At 41.8% G+C, this 19,843-nt stretch overlaps 1 protein-coding gene and 1 long non-coding RNA gene across 3 annotated transcripts in view; one reads left to right on the top strand and one right to left on the bottom strand.

Moving 5' to 3' along the window:
• LOC131250914 (uncharacterized) overlaps nt 1-9,578 on the top strand; it is a 34,609-nt gene extending 25,031 nt beyond the window's left edge. Inside the window, exon 2 of the long non-coding RNA XR_009173493.1 lies at nt 9,462-9,578. This is a non-coding gene — a long non-coding RNA (uncharacterized LOC131250914). The remainder of the gene's footprint in view (nt 1-9,461) is intronic.
• On the bottom strand, nt 395-18,147 carry LOC131250904 (2-alkenal reductase (NADP(+)-dependent)-like). 2 transcript variants are annotated; one of them, XM_058251299.1, is made up of 6 exons: nt 17,736-18,147; nt 11,039-11,216; nt 10,839-10,922; nt 9,756-9,922; nt 1,557-1,639; nt 395-971 (listed from the first exon to the last, which is right to left on the bottom strand). In XM_058251299.1, exons 1-6 carry the CDS (start codon nt 17,961-17,963, stop codon nt 593-595), a joined length of 1,119 nt encoding a protein of 372 aa, XP_058107282.1. In that variant the 5' UTR covers nt 17,964-18,147; the 3' UTR covers nt 395-592. The 2 variants fall into 2 exon arrangements, with proteins under 2 accessions (XP_058107282.1, XP_058107283.1); XM_058251300.1 differs by lacking the exon at nt 10,839-10,922 and having other exon boundaries at nt 17,736-18,140.
• Nucleotides 18,148-19,843: the final 1,696 nt, after the last annotated feature.

Here is a 19,843-nt window from a genome sequence, read left to right as displayed (position 1 = left end):
AAAGAGGTTCGGAAGTGGATCTTGTTGTCGTTGTCTTAAAATTTGAAAATCAATAGGTTTGTCGATGACAACACAATGCCATCAAGCAGACTTCGATGCTATCAGAAAATTCCGAAAATTCATGTTTTATTGTTGGAACGTTTTGGTGTTTAGTTTGATGACATCCACAGTCTGTCGATGCCATCGAAGTGCCATCGAACAATCGCGCTGAGTTTTGCAAAGTTACGTGAGGGATTTATTTCCTCTTATTTTATTTTTTTGTCCTTTTAGTTTATAGAAGAAAGGTCTATGGCGTAGACCTATCCGGATGTTTAGCCACTGCAGGTTGACTCGAAGACTCAACCCAAACATTTAAGAATTCTAAAATTTAAAAAATTCAAGATAGGAATAGATATTAGGTAATACTTATGATATTTTCCATGATATTTTCGTATTCCAAGGATGTGATACATAGTGACACACTGATACATAAAACATTGTTCGAAATAGGACAACTTAAAAGTACCATGCATGTATAAAATCTAATCATGGACTATTCTATGACTATTTTAAGTTCATTTTTATATCCTTTCTACTTAAATGTGCCTTAGAATCACTCATGGGAAACTACAACTACCTGTTTCCCGACATTGCATCCTGTGAAGAGTCCTATCAAGGCTGCCGGAGCACTCTCGAGACCTTCGACAATGTCTTCCACATAAACAATCTTCCCTTCTTTGATATATTGTCGAGTTACCTCGAGAAATTTAGGATATGATGAGTAGTAGTCGAACACCTCGAACCCTTTCATCTGGATGCGCTTTGTGATGAGGTGGAATAAGTTGTGCACGCCTTCAGGTTTCTCAAGGTTGTACTGAGAGATCATACCACACACCGCAATGCGACCATGGAGCCTCATGTTCGCTAGTACTGCATCAAGCATCGAGCCGCCTACGTTCTCAAAATAGATGTCGATGCCCTTGGGAAAATACCTGCCAATAGATTCCAAACATTTTTACAAACCAGGAAACAGAACAGGTCGGGTCTTTAAGCATGACCCAGATGCCATTTTTCTTTGTTTTGAAAATTAAAATTGCCACCCAAACAGTGCAGAGCTTTGCTAAGCCCATATTCACATGCAGATGCCTCTTGCAGGGAAACTGGACTATGCATCTGTTTGAGTAGATGATCTATCTGAATAATCAGGTTATCCAATCAACAGGTGGACATCACAAATGTTGGATTTTGGCTGGTTTTTCTAATGCATCTTCAACCTGTGTCGCCTGCCTGTCAGGTGCGCCAACCTGATTAATGGGCCATGTCATTTACATTGCATGACCAAGGCCAATGTGGTTGGTGTGTGTGTTTAGCCATGTGTAGGGGAAAATGACATAGTAAAATGATTATTCATCGAATGACTATTCATCTCTCATTCATCTATCGTATTTTCAAATAGGGGCCGACAGGAAGGCTCTATGGAAAAATGGATTGTGGATGAACAAACAATGATGTTTCGAAGGAAACCAAATCGATGGTGTTTGAGATTCTTATACGCTAACACTAACAGAGATACTTACCTTTTTAAAGCCACGTTCAAGTCAGGTTCTTCCTTATAGTTGAAAGCATTGTCAAACCCAAACTTACTCTTCAATAGATCAACCTGAGTAAGAAAAAAGATATTAGAAAACATTTTCTAGGTACAAGTGATAACAGAAACTCTTCACTTTCTAGAAGTTTGCACCTTAGGACTGCACGCCAACTGATGTAGAGCGGGTCACGGATATTTTCATGGCCAAGATGGACGAGAGAAGGCCCGATCGGAGGCAGAAGTGATCGGGACTATTAGAACCATGAAGTCTAGTAGGAATCATGACTGTCTATAAATAGTAAGTTTACTATTTATAGTAAGTCACATTTTTTGGGATTTTGAGTTGGCATTTGAGTCTAAAACCTCTTTCTAGGTTTGAGTTCACTATTTAAAGGATTGTAATTTCATTTTTTAAAAAAATAAAAAATTATCATCAATCAATTTATTTCGAATGATTAGAAATTATTTCTATTTTCATCCTGTAGATTCGGGGAATCTCTGTGAGGAGTCCAGAGAAGCTTCGTGAATTCGGAGTAGTTATACATGAGGAAGGTGATCGACCTCATCACGTCCTTGCCTGTGTCACCAACATATCTATACTCCGAACTACTAGATATCCATCCTGACAGTTGGAATGATGGGCCCCAATGCAGATGAACCATGATCTGAGAACCTCCTCAATAAAACAACCCAACCGTTCAAATTTTGGCCTCAATATAATGTTTGAGAAGAGGAATACAGCAACAGTCCACATGCAACTGAAAAAAAGACTCGGATTGGTGATAGGATCTTCCAATCTGGGAGATATTTGACAAATGGTTCATCCATGGATTGTTGCGACCATAGTTCAAATGTCGAAAACTCCACTCGAATACTCAAAGAAGTCTTAAATCGACTCGACTCAACATTATAATATGTAGTTCAAGAATTAAGTAACATGAATAAATCTTTAAAATCATAATGTATAAAATTATCTAAAAAATACAACCTTGCTTGGGGAATGCTGGTAACATGCTACACTTGCAAAGCACTGATGCTGGTCAATTTGGTTCTCGTTGGCTATCTTTCTTAATCACCAAAAGCCCAGACTGGGTTGTTGACTTGGTTCGAGTCACAATGAGTCATTTCGAGTCGGCCGAGTTATCGAGTTGATCCTAAGAGTCTTGTTGAGTTTTTTTTTTTTGGAAAAAGCGTTTGATATATTCATTGAAGAAAGCCTTTACACCAGCTTAGATTTACAAGAGACGGCCATTCGGGCAACATCCAGAAAAAAGGACCAGACAGAAGCCTATCGTGAAGCTACTAATTACATGACTGAGTTGGAGAGACATAGAGCAGGGAGAACTCGGGAAAAAATAGCTGCTGGAGCGCGCAACCTACAAAGGATCCATGCTAGCCAAGCCGAACAGCACCGAGCCCCACCTTGTCGAGGAAGAGGCTGCCCCTAACTCGGCGGGGGAGGAGAGAAATCTGCTTTACGAAGGAATCAAGTTGAGAGCTGCTGGCCAGCCACGCCAAACCATCGGCCGGCTCATTCCCTTCTCTATGAATATAAGAAAATTTAACCTGAGTAGAAGAGGCCAACCTCCTGATCCTGGCCACCTAGTAAGACCACTTCCAACTGGGTTTAGCAGTCCCATTCAAAAAGTCCACTACGAGCCTTGCATCTGATTCAACTTCAATGCCGAGGAGGCCTAACTTACCGCAATGGAATAACCCGTCATGGATAGCTCTCAACTCTGCATAAACATTGGAAGATGACCCGTACCCGGATGTGAAAGCAAAATTGAAAAGACCCCTGTCGCTTCTACAGACTCCTCCTCCACCTGCGCGACCAGGATTGCCTCTGGCCGACCCGTCTACTTTGAGCTTGACCAACCCCTGAAGCGGATTGATCCACCTGACAACAGATATAGAAGTTTTGGAACTGGTGGCTGGCCGGACTTCCAGAGCAGCCGCAGCCGACGTACCGGGGGGCGGGGAGAGAAGAGAAGGGAAGTTGCTGGTGAGGGAGATGAGACAACGTTTTACCAAAAGCAAGATGGTCAGAGCTTGGACTCGTTTTCTGTCAAATCTGGCTGCGTTGCGGGCTTTCTAGACTTCCCACATGATAACGCAGGGAACAATTTTCTGAATCGGCGATGGCTTGATAATATTTGGGGTGGGGTTCCACCATGTTGTCAACAAAGCTTCAACTGTTTGATTTGGATTTGGCCTGATCCCAAATAAACCGCTAAAATGCGCCCACACCGACGACGCGAGAGGGCTGCTAACGAAGATATGATCCAGAGTTTCTAGCGAGCAGCAAGAGGGGAGGAAATCTGAGCTGCAATTGTAGCAGGAGGCGAGAGAGACACCTCGTTTTTGAACTTCTACATCGACAGGAATTGCTTTATGCAGGAGTCTCCAGACAAACATCAACACTCTAGGGGGCAGACTAGGGTGCTAAACCCAGCGCGACCATTCTTTACAGGGACTTGGCACTCTGTAAAGGTTCCAGGCGGAGCTGACCGAGAATTCGCCGCTTGGAGTTAGCGGCCAAATCCAGGTATCCGGGTTGTCTGAGATGAAGAAACCAGCCTGGAAGATGTAATCAACTATGTTCTGGGGTAGGAAGCTATACACAGAGGAGGGGGGAAGGCGCCCAGCCGCCCCAATGACTTGGCAGACTTGGGTTGACAAGAGATCAGGCGGCACCAGCTGAGATGCGTGAAGGACCAAAGGCCCCAGACCCGTCCAATTATCGAGCCAAAACTTGCACGTGCCCCGACCAATTTGCCAGCGCAGCTGGCGCTCTAACAGGGGGAGCAGAACCTAGATTTGCTTCCACATCGGAGAGGCTACAGCTAGGGGAAGAGGATGAGTTAAGAAGTATTTGGAGCGCATGAAATCCTTCCAAAGACTGGCCGTATCATTGCAACTGACCGCCCAAGCTAGCTTCAGCCTGAGTGCTTGAATAAAATTAGACAGCATTCGAACACCCAAACCTCCTTCTTCCTTAGGCCACCCGACCGTTTTCCACCAAATCCAATGAAGCTTCTTCTTACCTTCGGACCATCCCCACAGAAAATTTGCAAAGCGACGCTCCAAAACTACTAGCACTTGCTTTGGGATAAGGGTGGCAGCTAACGAGTGGACGGGAATGCTAGCCAAAACGTGACGAACCAGGACTAGCCTTCCGGCCTGGGATAGACATTTGGCGCGCCAGCCACTGATACGGCCCTCAATCTTACTAATCAACGGATGGAAATCGCTCGGCTTTACCCTGCCAAATGCAATTGGAACCCCAAGATATGTCAAAGGAGAGGTACTTTTAGCAATCCCCAACGATCTTTCAATGGCTTTGATTCTGGATAACGCTGGATTGTTGGAGCAGAAAAATGACCTCTTAGACAGATTTATCTTCTGGCCCGAGGCACTCTGGTATGAATCTAGAAAGTCTGTGAGCGCTCTAAGGGACTTCAAACCACCGTTGGTGAAGATTAAAGTATCGTCTGCATAGAGAAGATGGGATATAGGCTTGCATCCCCTCCTAAGATTGTAAGGAGTGCATTTCCCTTGATGCACTGGACAGTTCAAGCCCCAAATTAGCACTTCAGTCGCCAAAATGAAGAGACTTGGGGATAGGGGGTCCCCCTGGCAGATGCCTCTAGCTGACTTGAAAAAACCCCCCGCTTCTCCATTAATGAGAATCGAGAACCACGCATTGTTCAAACGCTTTTCCACCATTTGCACCCAGGGAGGGCAGAAACCGAACTTTAGCTGGACCTGCTTTAGGATGTTCCAGTCCAGCCTGTCGTAGGCTTTCTCCATATCCAGCTTTAAGATTATGTTGCCCCCACGCACCTTCCTGTTGAGATCCCTAGCCAACTCCTGCGCTAAAGCGATGCTTGCCGCCATTGACTTGCCCTTAACAAAAGCTCCCTGCTCGGGAGAAATAAGGCCGGGGAGGACTTCGCTAAGCCTGATCGAAATGATGGTTGCAATGACCTTGTAAAGGCAGTTGCAGAGACTAATCGGGCGGAAGTCAGAGAATGAAGAGGGGTTCGCTTTCTTAGGAATAAGACAAATTAGGGTGGCGGAGACTGCCCGCGGGAAGGAGTCACCTTGAAATATGTGCGTCGCAGCTTTGAGGAGGTCAGGGCCAATCGTGTTCCAACAGGACAGGAAGAAACTACCGGCGAAACCATCAGGGCCGGGAGCGCCGTCTGGAGGAATCGACCTGACTGCATCGAGAACTTCCTGAAGCGTGGGCAACGCCATCAGCCGCTCATTCTGATCAAGCAAAAGAGAGTGAGGGATTACATTTAGCAACTCGGGATCAACAACTACACTGTTCGCCGAAAATAGTTCTCCAAAGTGGCGGACGACAACATCTTTGATATCCTGCAAATTTTCCAGACGAGTACCATCCACTAACTGGATAAATCTAATAGAGGATCTTCAATGTCTATCGATGGCCGAGGAGTGAAAAAGCTTCGTGTTCCTGTCTCCTTCTTTTAGCCAGGAGATCCTGGCTTTTTGCTTCCAGAAAATTTCTTCCCTCAGCTCTAGGCGCCTAAGATCTTCCAAAGCCACAGCAAACCGAAGATTCCAGTCGCTGTCTGCACTATCTTAAACAGGCACATCTTGCATTTGCGTTTCCAGGTCAGCGAGATTACGCTCTGCTGCCTTGACCTGAGCAAAGATGTTTCCGAAGACATCTGCATTCCAAATCTTAAGCGCCCTCTTGACAGCTTTCAGCTTGAGCAGGATGCTGGAGAACAGATGAGAAGATTCAACCGAATTCCACGCTTGACTGACGATGAGCTGGAATCCCTCGTGCTGAGTCCACATGCGCTGGAATCTAAAAGGCCGGGGCACGGAAGGGGGCTGACTAGGAGCAGACAGTAATAACGGAGCATGGTCAGAATTGATCCGAGGCAGGTGCTGCACGAAGGAGGGGAGAGAAGAACTCTAAGCGTCATTGATGAGCACTCTATCAAGCCTGGCCCAAACTCTTGAAGACCCTGTTTGGTTGTTGGACTAGGTAAATCTGGGGCCCACGAAGCCCCCATCTGAGAGGTTCACATTGTTAATCGCCTCCACGAACTCCTCAGAGCTGGGGCAGTCCAGCGGTCTTTTGCTTCTCCTTTCGGCTGAGTTAGAAATCACATTGAAGTCACCACTTACCGCCCAAAGGCCTTGAAGCGAACGAGATAGATCAGCCAATTCCTGCCAAAGAACTCTTCTCGCGCGTCTGTCACAACTAGCATAAACGAATGTCAAATAAATGGGAGTAGGAAAATTCTGTAGATGGATGGCAATAGTAATAGTTTGGGAGGATATGCTATGAACTAAAAGTGCGATAAGACTATTAAACAATAGCCAAATCTTTCCTCCAGCTGAAGCATTGGAACTAGAAGAGTGAAAACTAAGTTTGAGCCCGATGCCAGTCCTCTTCTCGTCCCCTAGCATGGGCTCCAATAAGGCCACCAACCAGGGGTTGTGGGAGACTACCAACCTCTTGACCGACTTGATAGTTCACAAATTACCGATACCACGAACATTCCAAACTAAAATCTTATTCATTAAATACACCTGTTGTCAGCTCGTCTCTCCTTTTAAGTCTCCGCTTCCTGGAGGCTCCTAGTTCTAAAGTCTCAATCTCCTGATTCAATTGATGATTGGCGCTAGCCGGAGCAGGGATTTCCTTTCCCTTCTTACTGGGGCTGCTGAACGAGGTTGCAGGCATTCCAATGGTTCTAGATTCACCATGGTGTCTAGCTACATTGTCCATGACACAAGGTTCTGAAGACTTCCTTTCACCAGGAGGGTCCTCAGCTAGAAGTCTGCCATCCTCGGTATCACCTTTAAGAGAGGAGCAATTATCCTCCTCATCCGCATAACAGGCCCTGTTAAAGTAGGGGGATAAATCTATATGCAAGGAGGAGCTTCGATCACGGGAATCAAAAGGGAGAACACGGGGAGTGGAATGGGGCTGTAACGAAAGTGGGGTCTCGGAAGCTGAGAGAAGGTTTCTCAACATCTCCGGAGAGGACGGATGGAGGGGCAGGGGAGGAGGGGGCAGATTCTGATCCAATTCAGGGCAACCCAGTCTGGAGGGGGAGTTTCCTGCAGACTTGGATCGAACCTGCATAAGGGGGGGTATGGGAGAGGATAGCATGGGGGCAGGGGAGTGGTTTTGATGTTTAGTGACATCTCGAGGGGGTTGATGAGGAGGGGATGGAAGGATTGAGGTATCGGGAGGTACGCCAGAAGAAGGGTGCATAAGAGGGGGATCTGTCAACAAATGGGCAGGGCCATTTAGAGGAGAACTGGTGGAAGCAGAAAGAACAGGGACGGGTGCAGGGGAAGGAGGAGGGGAAGGCTCACCCTCCATAGGATTAAACAGGCACGACGGGTCAAGGTGCATCTCAGGGTCTTCACGGCGATCGGTTTGCGGATCCTTAGGTGACTCGATTCTGGTTGTCACCCTCTCAGAGGCATTTCCACAAACACCCGCTGAGTGGGAAGATGGAAGGGGGGTTCCCCTATGAAAGCGCTCTTCCACCCAGGCTCTGGTGGTTTGACGCTGCAGCTTGGGGGCCGGGGAGCGAGGGGTTCTGTCTAGCTCGACATGGATCGGGTATGTTCTATCTTTCACTCTCAGCTGTAGCACATTCTGTAGATTAATGCCAGGCCTAAGGATGACCTTGACCCTGGCAAAAACCAGAAAGACACCTGACCTGGAGCGGGGGTCGATCTGGACCACCTTTCTGGGGGTACTACCAAGGTCGAATAGGACCGATTCGAACCAGGCATTAACTGGTATTTCGAGCATCCGAATCCAGGTACGTTCTTCCACAGGTACTACGTCCAGCGACCAAGTGATTGAAGAGGAGAGACCCATCACGGTCATCAGGTGGGTGTCCTCCAGGAAATCTGCAAGATCGGATCTAGATTTGAAGATGATAAGGAAGGAACTAGGGGTTAACCTGGCAACGTCGATCGCCGAAGCTGCAAAGCGGGAATTCCTGATGGAATCTAACAGCCGGATGATGGAAATATTCGGAGTAGATGCTTCTCCAACTATTGCCAGTTTCAAATCTTGCAATTTCTGGTTAACCTGGAGTGGATCCGCTGTTACAGAGAAGATATCTTTGGGGACTGTTCTTCGTGGCCTCTCCTGCACTGCGGCTAAAATGACTCCTGCATAGGATCGGGGCAGAGGGGGCGCCTGCACCCTAGAGACGGGATCTGCAGGAGAAGTCGATCTCGGGCGACTGATTGAATCTTTCTTAGGGTTGGCAGGGGCGACGGATATGATACGCCCATCTCCACCCGACGACCATTGAGAGTTCCCTTGGCGTTGATGGCCTCCTACTCGTATAGGAATCTGATGAAGGTGTAGCCCTTCGGGCGATTGGTGCCCGGGAACGAGGGAATATAGACATCTGAGAGTTTGCCGAATTTGTTGAAAATTTTCCACAGGTCAAGCGACGTGCAATCGAAGGGAATGTTACTGACAAAGAGACTGAATCCACCTCTGCGATCTTGCGGTCTAGCTTCATGTCTGGTGGGGGAGATCCAGTTCCCCCCTCTGCTAGCAGGGGGATGACTGCAGCGGCAATGCCCTAAATCCTCTTTCATGCTCTATTCATTCTAACTTCTTTTTGTGCGGCGGCGATCCCCCAATAGCAACCTACCTTTCCTTTATAAGGACATCTCCTCTCTTTTGCAAAATCATTCGAAAAATCTTTCTTCTATAGTTTTTTTCTGCATTCTCTTTGGACAAATCAATTCGAATATTCTTGAGTTTGTATGGCTGTGATCAAGAGTGCAACAAATCTAAGTCATTCATCTTGAAGGAGAGTTGTTACATCCCGGGGAAGTGAGTCAAGCTAGTGAAAAGTTTCTTAGAGATCCCACCCAAAACCTCGTTGGGTCAAGTTGATTCGGCTAAGTTTTGACTTGAGTTGGTGAGTTACAAAAACATGCTTGCAAGAGATCAATTGTCTGGATCACTGAACCAAGGGCCTACTCTTAGAAACTGAAAACCCAGCAAGTTGTGCAAAAGCCTCTAGTTCAGGATCATATAATACTTGTTTTAACTAGATTTTATGCTTCTATGAACTAATATGTTGTGTGGTGATATATCTTTCACTTAACAATGTGAAAATGACACTTGTCATTGCTAGTGACTAACCTTTTCAATAGAACCAGCACTTCCAACAACATAGCACCCCATCAACTTTGCGAATTGTCCAACTAGCTGACCCACAGCACCGGAAGCTGCTGACACAAAGACGTATTCCCCTTTCTTAGGAGTGCAGACCTCATAAAATCCAACATAAGCTGTAAGGCCAGGCATACCTGCAGATTAAGCAATGTAGTTAGATGAGGAGTTAGACATCTCCATAAATGGAAATGAGAATGCTAATCCATAATCTGAAATGAAGGTGGTTGTCACACAAATTGGCTAAAGTGGAATGATTGAACTCCATCTGATGGTTAAACCGAGACACTTCATAATTTTACTTGTGGGTCCTTTGGAATTAGTCACTTCATAAAAGCAGCATATCAATTGGACTATAGGTCAGTGGCCCATTTTACCAATCCATCATAGGAAGGGGCATAAAATTTTTATTTTAAAAGAAAAATGGATGAATATTGCCTTTCGATTGAGGGCATTTATGTCCTTTCACTTCTTTATTGGCGCTGGCTCAAGCTTCCTTGTGCGTCACTCACATAGACATGTAGTGTTCAGGGAGCGCATGTAACAAAGGCTATGTGGGGTCCCACCATGATGACAGTGGCATCCACTCTGTGCATTCATTGTGTTGCTTCATGTTAAGACGTGGGCCCAAAACTGAGGTAAATCTGAAAATCGAGTGGGCAACAACACTATAAAGTGGAGATGAGCCTCCCAACATCCTCTCTCTCTACATATCCGTTACACGTGCCATACCCCTTAGCAGGAATAAAAGGAGCCAATAAACTTCACTGAACCACTTTCATGAAATTACAACTACATATGTCAACATGCTTCATTCTGTTGGCTCGAGTGGGATTGATTTTCATAGGGTGGGGCTTGACTAAAATGATGGTTCATAAATGGGCAGCTAGAAAAATATAACAATGGCCTCACTTCTAACGAGTGAAATGTCCTTTAATCAAAGAGGTAGTATGGCTCAAGTGGGATTGATTTTCATGCTAATGGCCAATTGACAATAGAGCCTGGATGAACAATAAGAAATTGTAAATTAAATAAATGACATCTGAGTAGAACCTGTTAACAAATGCAGAGGTAGGTTGTACACACCTCTGCTCCTATACGTATATTCTTTTCTTGCTCTTTCTCTTCTATCTTGTGCTGATTTTTTTTTTTAACGAAACCCAGGGTTTCTTTGTGCTCTTGCATTTTATTTTTTGTCAAAAAAAAAAAAACAAAAAACAAAAACAAAAACAAAAAAGGGGAAAACAACTTACCGAGAATACCAGTATAATAAGAAAGAGGTACATCAGTATATTTAACTTTAAACAAGGTCTCGGGTTCTGATATAAGACTGAACTCTTCCCATCCAGTTATCCCCCAAATCAAGTCGTCTTCCTTGAAGTCCAGATGTCCCGAGTTTAAAACTTTAGCCACCCCAAAGCCAGTAATGGGCTGCATAATAATGAGAAATTAACAAATACAAGTCCAAGACTTAAAAATAGGAAGGAAAAAGGTTTAAAATCTCAAATTTTAATTAGGTTTGTCCAAGTTGACATGAAATAGTGTCAGTAGTCATGGGTTCTTTTAGCTTCAAAAAAAATTCATGCTATAGTAACATAGAAAAGAAAGAAATATGACTTCTAACTTCATTTCTCATACTCGACCTTGCTTTAAAACATTACAATAAGCTTGAGAGTTTCGTGCTTTTTAAGCGATTAACACATACAACTCTTTCTATATAAGACAAAATAGTCTGTCCTTCAATCTAAAACCATGAATGTAGAATGCATATACCAGATCTAAACTATATGCAATCCTGGCCATTTTCTCATTATGTTTGTAAGCCTCTGAGAAGATGACTAGCATTATAAATTGGGTCCTTAATATCCACGGGTGGTTTCCATTGAAATTGGTACTAGTTGTCGGAGGATACAAGAACATCCCTCTCCCATTTCTTCTGGAAGAATGGTATTATCATTGGGTCTGGAACTTGGGTTCGGGTCAGCTGGAACCCGGGTCAGGTTGTGGAGGTCCTGTCCTTGGATTGGTTCAAGTAGAGCATATGGGTCAGGTTTTGTCGGTAGGGAATAATCACATGTAGTTGGGTTGGGCTGGTTATGCTAGTTCCCATTGTGTCAAATACAGAAGATTGGGCACCTTGGGTTGCAATTAGGGTCAGGTCAGGTCTAGTTTGCAGGTCAACCTGAGCCCAACCTACTCGAGTTGCACCCTGAGGATACATGTATAGTATATGGCTCTAAAACTCAATGGTTGGACTTGAAACTAAGCTGTTTTGATTCAACTCTATTTCGAGCCGAGTGACCAAGAAACTTGTTGACGAGTTGGACTCAATTTCAATTCTGCGAAACTAGAAAGAGTCACTTGTTTTTTTTTTTTTAAGAATTTTATAAATTATTGTCTCATTAATTAGGCATTTACATCCTTATATCTTTTTCAAAAAGCTGTACAATAAGCTACCCCATTGATTCGTTATTACCATCCCAGTTCCTTTTGTTATGTTTCTAAATGGAAGTTGGGGTTTGGACACAAGGGGTTGGCAACTTGGCACAGGGATAAATTGTTGTTTGAAGTTCGAATCCTAAATCAACCATAGCTTTTGATTCAGGTATCATAAAAAGACGGCCTATCAATCTTTACCTAATGGGCTATTTAGGGTCAACCGACCCACTTAGTAGGTTGCGTCCGGCCAATTCATGAGAAAGCACATGCTTCCGATTCATAAACGGGATTTTAGGAAATTTTATTATTTTTAGTAATTTCAATTTTTATATTTTCTCCTTATTTTTAGAGTTTTAGAATTTCCATCTTTTTAGAAATAACTTGTAATTATGCCTGAACTCTTTTAATAAGGCTTATCTGGATTTTTCATTTTTGGAAATTAGGCTTTAGAAGAGTTTTGCTAGGCTTAGGACTTTTATTAGGGTTAGAATATTGTTATTTTGGGTAATTTCGAATGAGCATACTATTTTTTCTTTATTAGTGGTGTAATATTAAAAAAACAAATTCATTATACATTATTGAATAATATTGTTTTAAAATTTTCCTTTTATTCTTATGGATTCTAGAAAAGTCCCGTGAATTCAAGGTTTTGCATACTTAAGGTAGAGGATGATCTTCCTCTTCACACCCTTACTTGCATAAGTTGGTATCAGAGCAAGGCTTTTCCATGATTTGATGACATCTAATAATGATGTGGCCAACAATCATATGGCGGGAGTAGTGAGAACTTCATGTCAAAGATTATGATGGATAAGTTACAACTAAAGACAAAAAGGCACCCATCTCCATACATGATTCGATGGATTAAGGAGATCAACAAAACCAAGGTAACTGAATAATGTCGTATTCCTTTCTCCCTTAGTAAATATTATAAGATCGAAGTAATGTATGACGTAATTGATATGGAAATTTGTCACTTATTACTTGGTTGACCATGACAGTACGGTGTTTATGCAATGCATAAAGGTCAGGACAATATTTTTACTTTTATTAAAGATGGTAAAAAGATAATCCTCTCCCATATAAAAACAGAAACTAACTATAAACTTCTAAAGTAGAGGGGTAGTCTCCTATAACTGTAAAAGATTTTATCAAAGAATTTGATGAAATGGGAGAGATCAATGATCAATAATTAGTTGAAAAGGGAAAAGAGGTAAAACCCACAACATCCTAGAGATCATCAAAGAATCTGATAAGATGAGTGAGATGGATTCATTAGTTGAAAATGGAAAAGAAAGAAGGCCCATGAGTATTCAAGAGAAATTAAAACTAGTATTGCAGGAATTCAAGGCAATCATGCCCAATGAACTTCCCGATAAATTGCCCCTCATGCAGGATACATATCATCACATTGATATTATCTTAGGGGCAAGTCTGCCTAATTTCCCACATTATCAGATGAATCTGAAAGAATGTGAGATTATACAGGGATAACAGGAACAACTAATCCATAAAGGTTTAATGTCTGTGTTGTGCTAGCTTTGTTTATGTTTAAAAAATTACATGAGTCTAACACTAAGTATAAGGAAGAGGTTGATAAACATCAATGCTAAAAGTATTTGAGGTAGGTGATAATTAATGTGCTAGTTCACCTGCACAAGGGAAAGTTTTCAACTGGGACATATAATAAGTTAAGGAATCAGAAGATATCAGACATGTTCCAATCCTTAAGAAAATTAGTGATAACACATATATTGCTAATCTTCCTGAGGGTGTAAAGATCTTATATAAGTCTGACATGCCAATATGAGTTTCATGAACCAAGTCCATTGAATAACTCAAGGACAAGTTTTTACAAGTAGAGGGAGCTAATGTAGGACATGGAGTAGATACATTCCTAACATGGATGGACCAAAAGAAGGCCAAGTGGAATCAGAAGTAATCCGTTAGATTTGAACCCAATCCTACGTAAGCCATGACATGACTAGGCCCCAAGCATGTCCAGTTCGAAGAAATTCATTACATGATAGAATGCAAACTTGCTTTCTTTTTCCTCGCGTGCATTGACAGTCCTATTTTTGAATACACCCTCCCCATCATAATAGCATAGGATGGCACGATGAGCCATAATCTTTTAATATGGGTTAACCTATAATAAAAATAGACCGGTACGGATTGTCAAATGTGAAGGGACAAGGTTGTCAAACGTGAAGGGTTGTCATCTGTTAAGGGTCGATGTTGTCAAATTGTTAAGGGTCTAGGTCGTCATCTGTTAAGGGATTGTGGTTGTCAAATGTGAAGGGCCTAGGTTGTCATCGACTAGGGGTCGAAGTTTGCAAAACAATATGAAGGATCGAGGTTGTCAAATGTTAAGGGTCAAGTTTGTCAACTTCCTCAATTGTCAACCCCGACCATTCACGCCCCCTAATCTCGACCCTTCACATTTTGACTGTCAAGCTCGACCCTTATTGGGTGATAATCATGACCCTTATTGGATGATAACCATGATCGTTATTGGATGATAATCACGACCCTTATTGGTTAACATTTTCCACTATTATCACTTCTCCACTTCAATCTTCCTTAAAATAATGTCAAAACACATCACAACCTAGTCCCTTAAAAAAACAACCTCGACAATGCCAATATTTAATGTTTTATTTATCTTAAAAAATGACTAATATTGTAATTTACTATGATAGTAAGGACACCAAAGAACTGCTAGATAGACGCTAGAAGACGCCGGAGAATGCTGTAATCGTGGTGGGAGTGGTGGACGAAGCTTTAACGAAGATGAGTTTTGGGATGTACGCTGGAGAATGCTAGATAGACGCAGAAGGAGAGAAATAGGAAAGAGAAACAACGGACTTCAAAGAAGATGAGTTGTTTTTTATGAACGTCGGATTGTGCTAGATGCACGCCGAATGAGAGAAATGCCAAAGAGAAACGACGAACAGAAAGTGGTAGTGGGTCCCACTATCTTTAAATTTTTAAGAAAGAAAAACGACCTCTATAAAAAGTGTAAAAAATGTAATGTTTGGCCCTTTCTAAGGGCGTTCATACACTATCAATGGGGTCCACCATCACATGTGTGGAATTCACTCCATCCATTAACTTTGGAATTTCATAAAAGGTCATGATTGGAGTCATGATCAACATCCGCTAGTCACATTGAGCACATCACAAGAAAATAGTTCATATTGAATGGACACTGTTATAGTTTATCAGGTTTTGTGAGCCACACAAAGATCATGTTAGTAAGAAGTTTGCATCTTCTCATATAAATAAAGAGCTACAAAGAAAATGAACGAATTTAATCTAGGTTCCAGTAAGCCCAATAACAATCTCATCAACATCACTACCTCAAGATTTGATACAAGGAAAACTTCTTCACTCAAAATCCATATAATTGCTTATCCAAAGACAGGAGTAATTTAATTTGAAAAATTTTTAAAACCCAGTTAGATGGGGAAGCGGATTGGTTGGTGTGTTGACATCACCAAGTTCTGCAGGTCCCATCACAAGGTATGTGTTACATCCAAACCATCCATCAATTTCGAAAGCAAGTCGTAAGGCTTGAGTTGAAAAATAAGACAAATCCAAAGATCAAGTGGACCACACTGTAAAAAAACATTGGGAGATTGAACGTTTACCATTAAAACCATTTTGGGGGTCATAGAAGTTTTGAATCAATATGATATTTGTCTTTCCTCTTCATCCAGGTCTGTGTGACCTTATGAACAAATTGGATGGAATATAAACGTTATGGTGGGCCTTATGTATGTTTTAAAGGTGAGAATCATTGTCCCCACTTCTAGTTGTGGTTTGGTTCACTTGAGATTTGGATAGGACTCTTTTTTGGTCTCATGCTCTAAAATGATTTCGAAAAATGGATGAACAGTGTGGACATAATAAATACATCATTGTGGGCCCATATTACTTTGATCTCCTATGGACTGTTGGTACAACTCGTATTCACACTACACATACCCACACCAGCCAGGTCGTAGGTATGTGGTACTACCCTCGAAATATTGGAAACGGATGGGCTACTCCCCCAGCCAATGGCTGGTGTTCGGTGCTCTGTGGGCCCCACCATGATATATGTGTTTCATCCATGTTGTTCATCTATTTTTCTAGATCATTTATGGTACAAGTCTAAAAATGAGGTATATATCTCAAGTGGACCACATTACAAGAAATAGAGTTGGATGAACATCGACCATGAAAAACATTTTGGAAGCCATAAAAGTTTTGGATAAAGTTTATCTTTATTTGTTCCCTTCATCTGGGCCTGTATGACCTAATCAATAGATTGGAATTCAAATAAACAGTACAGTGGGCCTTAGGAGGATTTTAATGGTGGATATCCAATCACTTGTTTTCCTGTGGTGTGGTCCACCTGAGATTTATATCCCTCTCATTTTTGGGATTAAGCCCTAAAGTGATATATAAAAATGGATGAACGGCATGTATGAAACACCTACATCATGGTGGGACCCACAGAGCACCGACCATCAGCCCCCGGGATGGTGGCAGGGGAGTAGCCAATCCGTTTCCAAAAAATTTTAAACTTCATTACCTTAGAAGATAAGGTCCCTCGGATATAACAGAAAGAAACCAAAACTAATAAACTTCATTACCTTTTTTGGAATTGAAAAAGGACTGGCTACTCCCCTGCCAACCGTCGGTGTCTGGTGGTTGGTGCTTTGTGGGCCCCACACAATGATGTATGTGTTTCCTCCATTTTTATTTTTTAAATATCATTTTAGGGCTTCATCCCAAAAATGAGAGGGATATAAATCTCAGGTGGACCACACAACAGGAAAACAATAGCAATTGAATATCTACCATTAAAATCCTCCCAAGGCCTATTGTATTGTTTATTTGACATCTAATCTTTCGATTAGGTCATACAGACCCAGATGAAGGGAAAAACCAAATATCGACTTGATCCAAAACTTTTATGACCCCCAAAAAGTTTTTAATGGTCGACGTTCATTCAACACTGTTTCCTATAATGTGGTCCATTTGAGATTAGGATATACCTCACTTTTTGTCTCATACTATAAAATGATTTAGAAAAATAGATAGACGGCATGGATGAAACACATACATCATGGTGGGGCCCACAGCACCCACCACCAGCCATTGGCTGGTGACAGGGGGAGTAGCCAATCCGTTGCCTTTGGAATTTGACCGTACCAAAAGGCTAGTATCAAAATCCCAATTTGCTGCGAACATGGGAACGTGGCACCTGTGTTTGAAATCTAAGCTGTTCATCATGCGGCCCCGTGCCACAAAGAGATCGATCCACAGTTCCATGAGCATACGCACCAAATTTTAAGCGAGGGCCACGATCACGATGGGACCTGATAATAGACGGTCTGGATCTCGCACGTGTGCCAAACATCCCTTATTTCCTCTTCAAGAGGAGAAGATAAGGTCCCTCGAATCTAACAGAAAGAAACCAAAACTAATAATAGTAAAACGATGATAGAAAGAAATTACCGATCCTGGAATGAAAGGAGGAAAATCAATTGCGAAGTCAGTCATGGCCATCCGTATACGCATGTAGGGATCGCAAGAAAGGTAGAGATTCTTGACGAGGATGGCCTTCGATCCTTCCTGCACCTTCAACCGTATCGTGCCGGTACTCAATACCATATCGGATTCTTTCGGAAATCCCGTTACGAAATCTCGGAAAAGGACTTGCTTGTTACTAACCTCTTCTGCCATTTTTCTTCTCTGTTCCAGAAAATTCGAAGCTTGTAAAATACAGAAGAGTTTACTTCTTTTTATTACTTCTGTTGAAAACACTCGCTTCTTCCACCTTTACTATATCTTTGGAATGGAAATCCTAGCTTTAAGTTCTTCTTTCTTCCGAGCAATCTTTCGCCTCTGGTACGTCCTGGCGAAAGCATTAATAATTTCGCATTGACACGTGTCGCACTACTTACCACCAATTCCCTCGACCTATCTCGAAGCTAATAGAATTTCAGATATCTAATACAGTGGACCATTTAAAAATTAAAGGTTGGCAAAACTTCAAATAAAAAGTTGAATTTCAGTTCTTTTAGATTATAGAGCCAAAACTTAGCTCGAATCTCCATGCGAATCACCAGGCCTTTTCTTTTTTTTTTTAATTGTCACCTTAAATCCATTTATTAGACATCTAGGACCGTACATCTAGGCAATATGATGGACATTAGGGCCCCATTGGGAGCGTGGATTTACAACCCACTGGAATTGAAATCCTCTTGCTGTGTTCGGTCCCCGATTTTGAAAATTAACTTTAATCCAAAAGTAGCTATTAATAGTATATATAGCTGTTTGAATTTAATTACTAAATCAATTTTAATATATCTAATTAGTGAAGTTATGTAATTTTTGTCACGCTCCAAAATTTGAGTACAGAGTGTGCACCCTCAGACCCGAATTTCAGTTTGTAACTCGTACACAAAGTGTACTAATTTAATTCATTAATCAATTTAATCAAAGATAATAATTATATTCAATATAAGGTCCACCATAATGTCAATCACACATACATAATACTTAGCACCAATCAACTAAACATATATAAATCTTGACGACTCTTAAAATAAAATGAACCTTAAAATTATTAATTTATTATACCATTATAATATAATGATATTTATTCCATGCTAACATTATTACAAAGAAATAAATCTAAATAATTGCTTAAAGTCTCAAAATAAATGCCAGTATGCATTATTCGTTAATTAAACTGTGCTAACAAAATATAACATATAATTAAAAATTTTCTAATGCCGCCACTTCATCCTTGGATAGGTATGGCCATGTTTCAGGCATGTCGTGTTCAAGTACAGTAGATCCTTCCGGTTCTTGCGTCACATCATCTGCTAATGGCTTCTCTGTACGGTTTTTCCATCAATAAAAATGTAAGCTGGCCAGGCTTAGTGATATAACCCAGCATGGTTCATAATCATAGCAATTAAAATAATACATAAATATATATACAATGATATAAATGTAAAATGATATATGAATGCATCAGATGGGGTGATCGTCCATCTGCTTAGGTTGGAGGTCGTCAACCCGCATCCACCCGTTGGGTAGGCTTCCACCTTTCGGTAGGCTTAGGCATAGCCCGCATCTAGTAACGCTCTACCAGGATCGACATTTCTTCCAGGGAGGGCCCCTAGGATCGACCATGCATTATGCAATGCAATGAATGAGGGATGATAAGTAAATGCGTATTTTTCATATTTGGCATAGTTGTCTCAATTAAAATATTCACATATAAATTTATCGTACAATCATCATATCAAAATATTCAAACCAGTAAATAAATCAAACATTCACAATGATTTATTTTAATTTTAATGAATTATGAGACAAGTTGGGTTACTCACCTGAGTCTTATGTTGGTTTGAATTCAGAAATCCTATCAGTTATATCAACAACATTATTATTCATATGTTTTTATTACATGATGGGGCCCACCTCTGATTAACATCCTAGGTGGCCAGATCCAAAATAATCAAATAACTAAAATTTCTATTCTATTTTTTTCTCCTTTTTAAGATTATAAAATTGAATGATAATTACTTGATCGGGGTGGTCCATCGGAT

This window comes from Magnolia sinica, chromosome 7, assembly GCF_029962835.1.
Source record: "Magnolia sinica isolate HGM2019 chromosome 7, MsV1, whole genome shotgun sequence".
Taxonomy (NCBI): domain Eukaryota; kingdom Viridiplantae; phylum Streptophyta; class Magnoliopsida; order Magnoliales; family Magnoliaceae; genus Magnolia; species Magnolia sinica.
This window is presented reverse-complemented; position numbering and strand designations above follow the sequence as displayed.

What these genes read in the sequence shown, in the direction of transcription:
- LOC131250904 (XM_058251299.1), bottom strand. Translation starts at nt 17,963, where the DNA reads ATGGCAGAAGAGGTTAGTAACAAGCAAGTCCTTTTCCGAGATTTCGTA. An exon ending in CTCCTTTCATTCCAGGATCG is followed by an intron (nt 11,217 to 17,735) that starts GTAATTTCTTTC and finishes ATTATTATGCAG; the next exon opens with CCCATTACTGGCTTTGGGGT. An exon ending in TTGAACGTGGCTTTAAAAAG is followed by an intron (nt 972 to 1,556) that starts GTAAGTATCTCT and finishes ATCTATTGGCAG; the next exon opens with GTATTTTCCCAAGGGCATCG.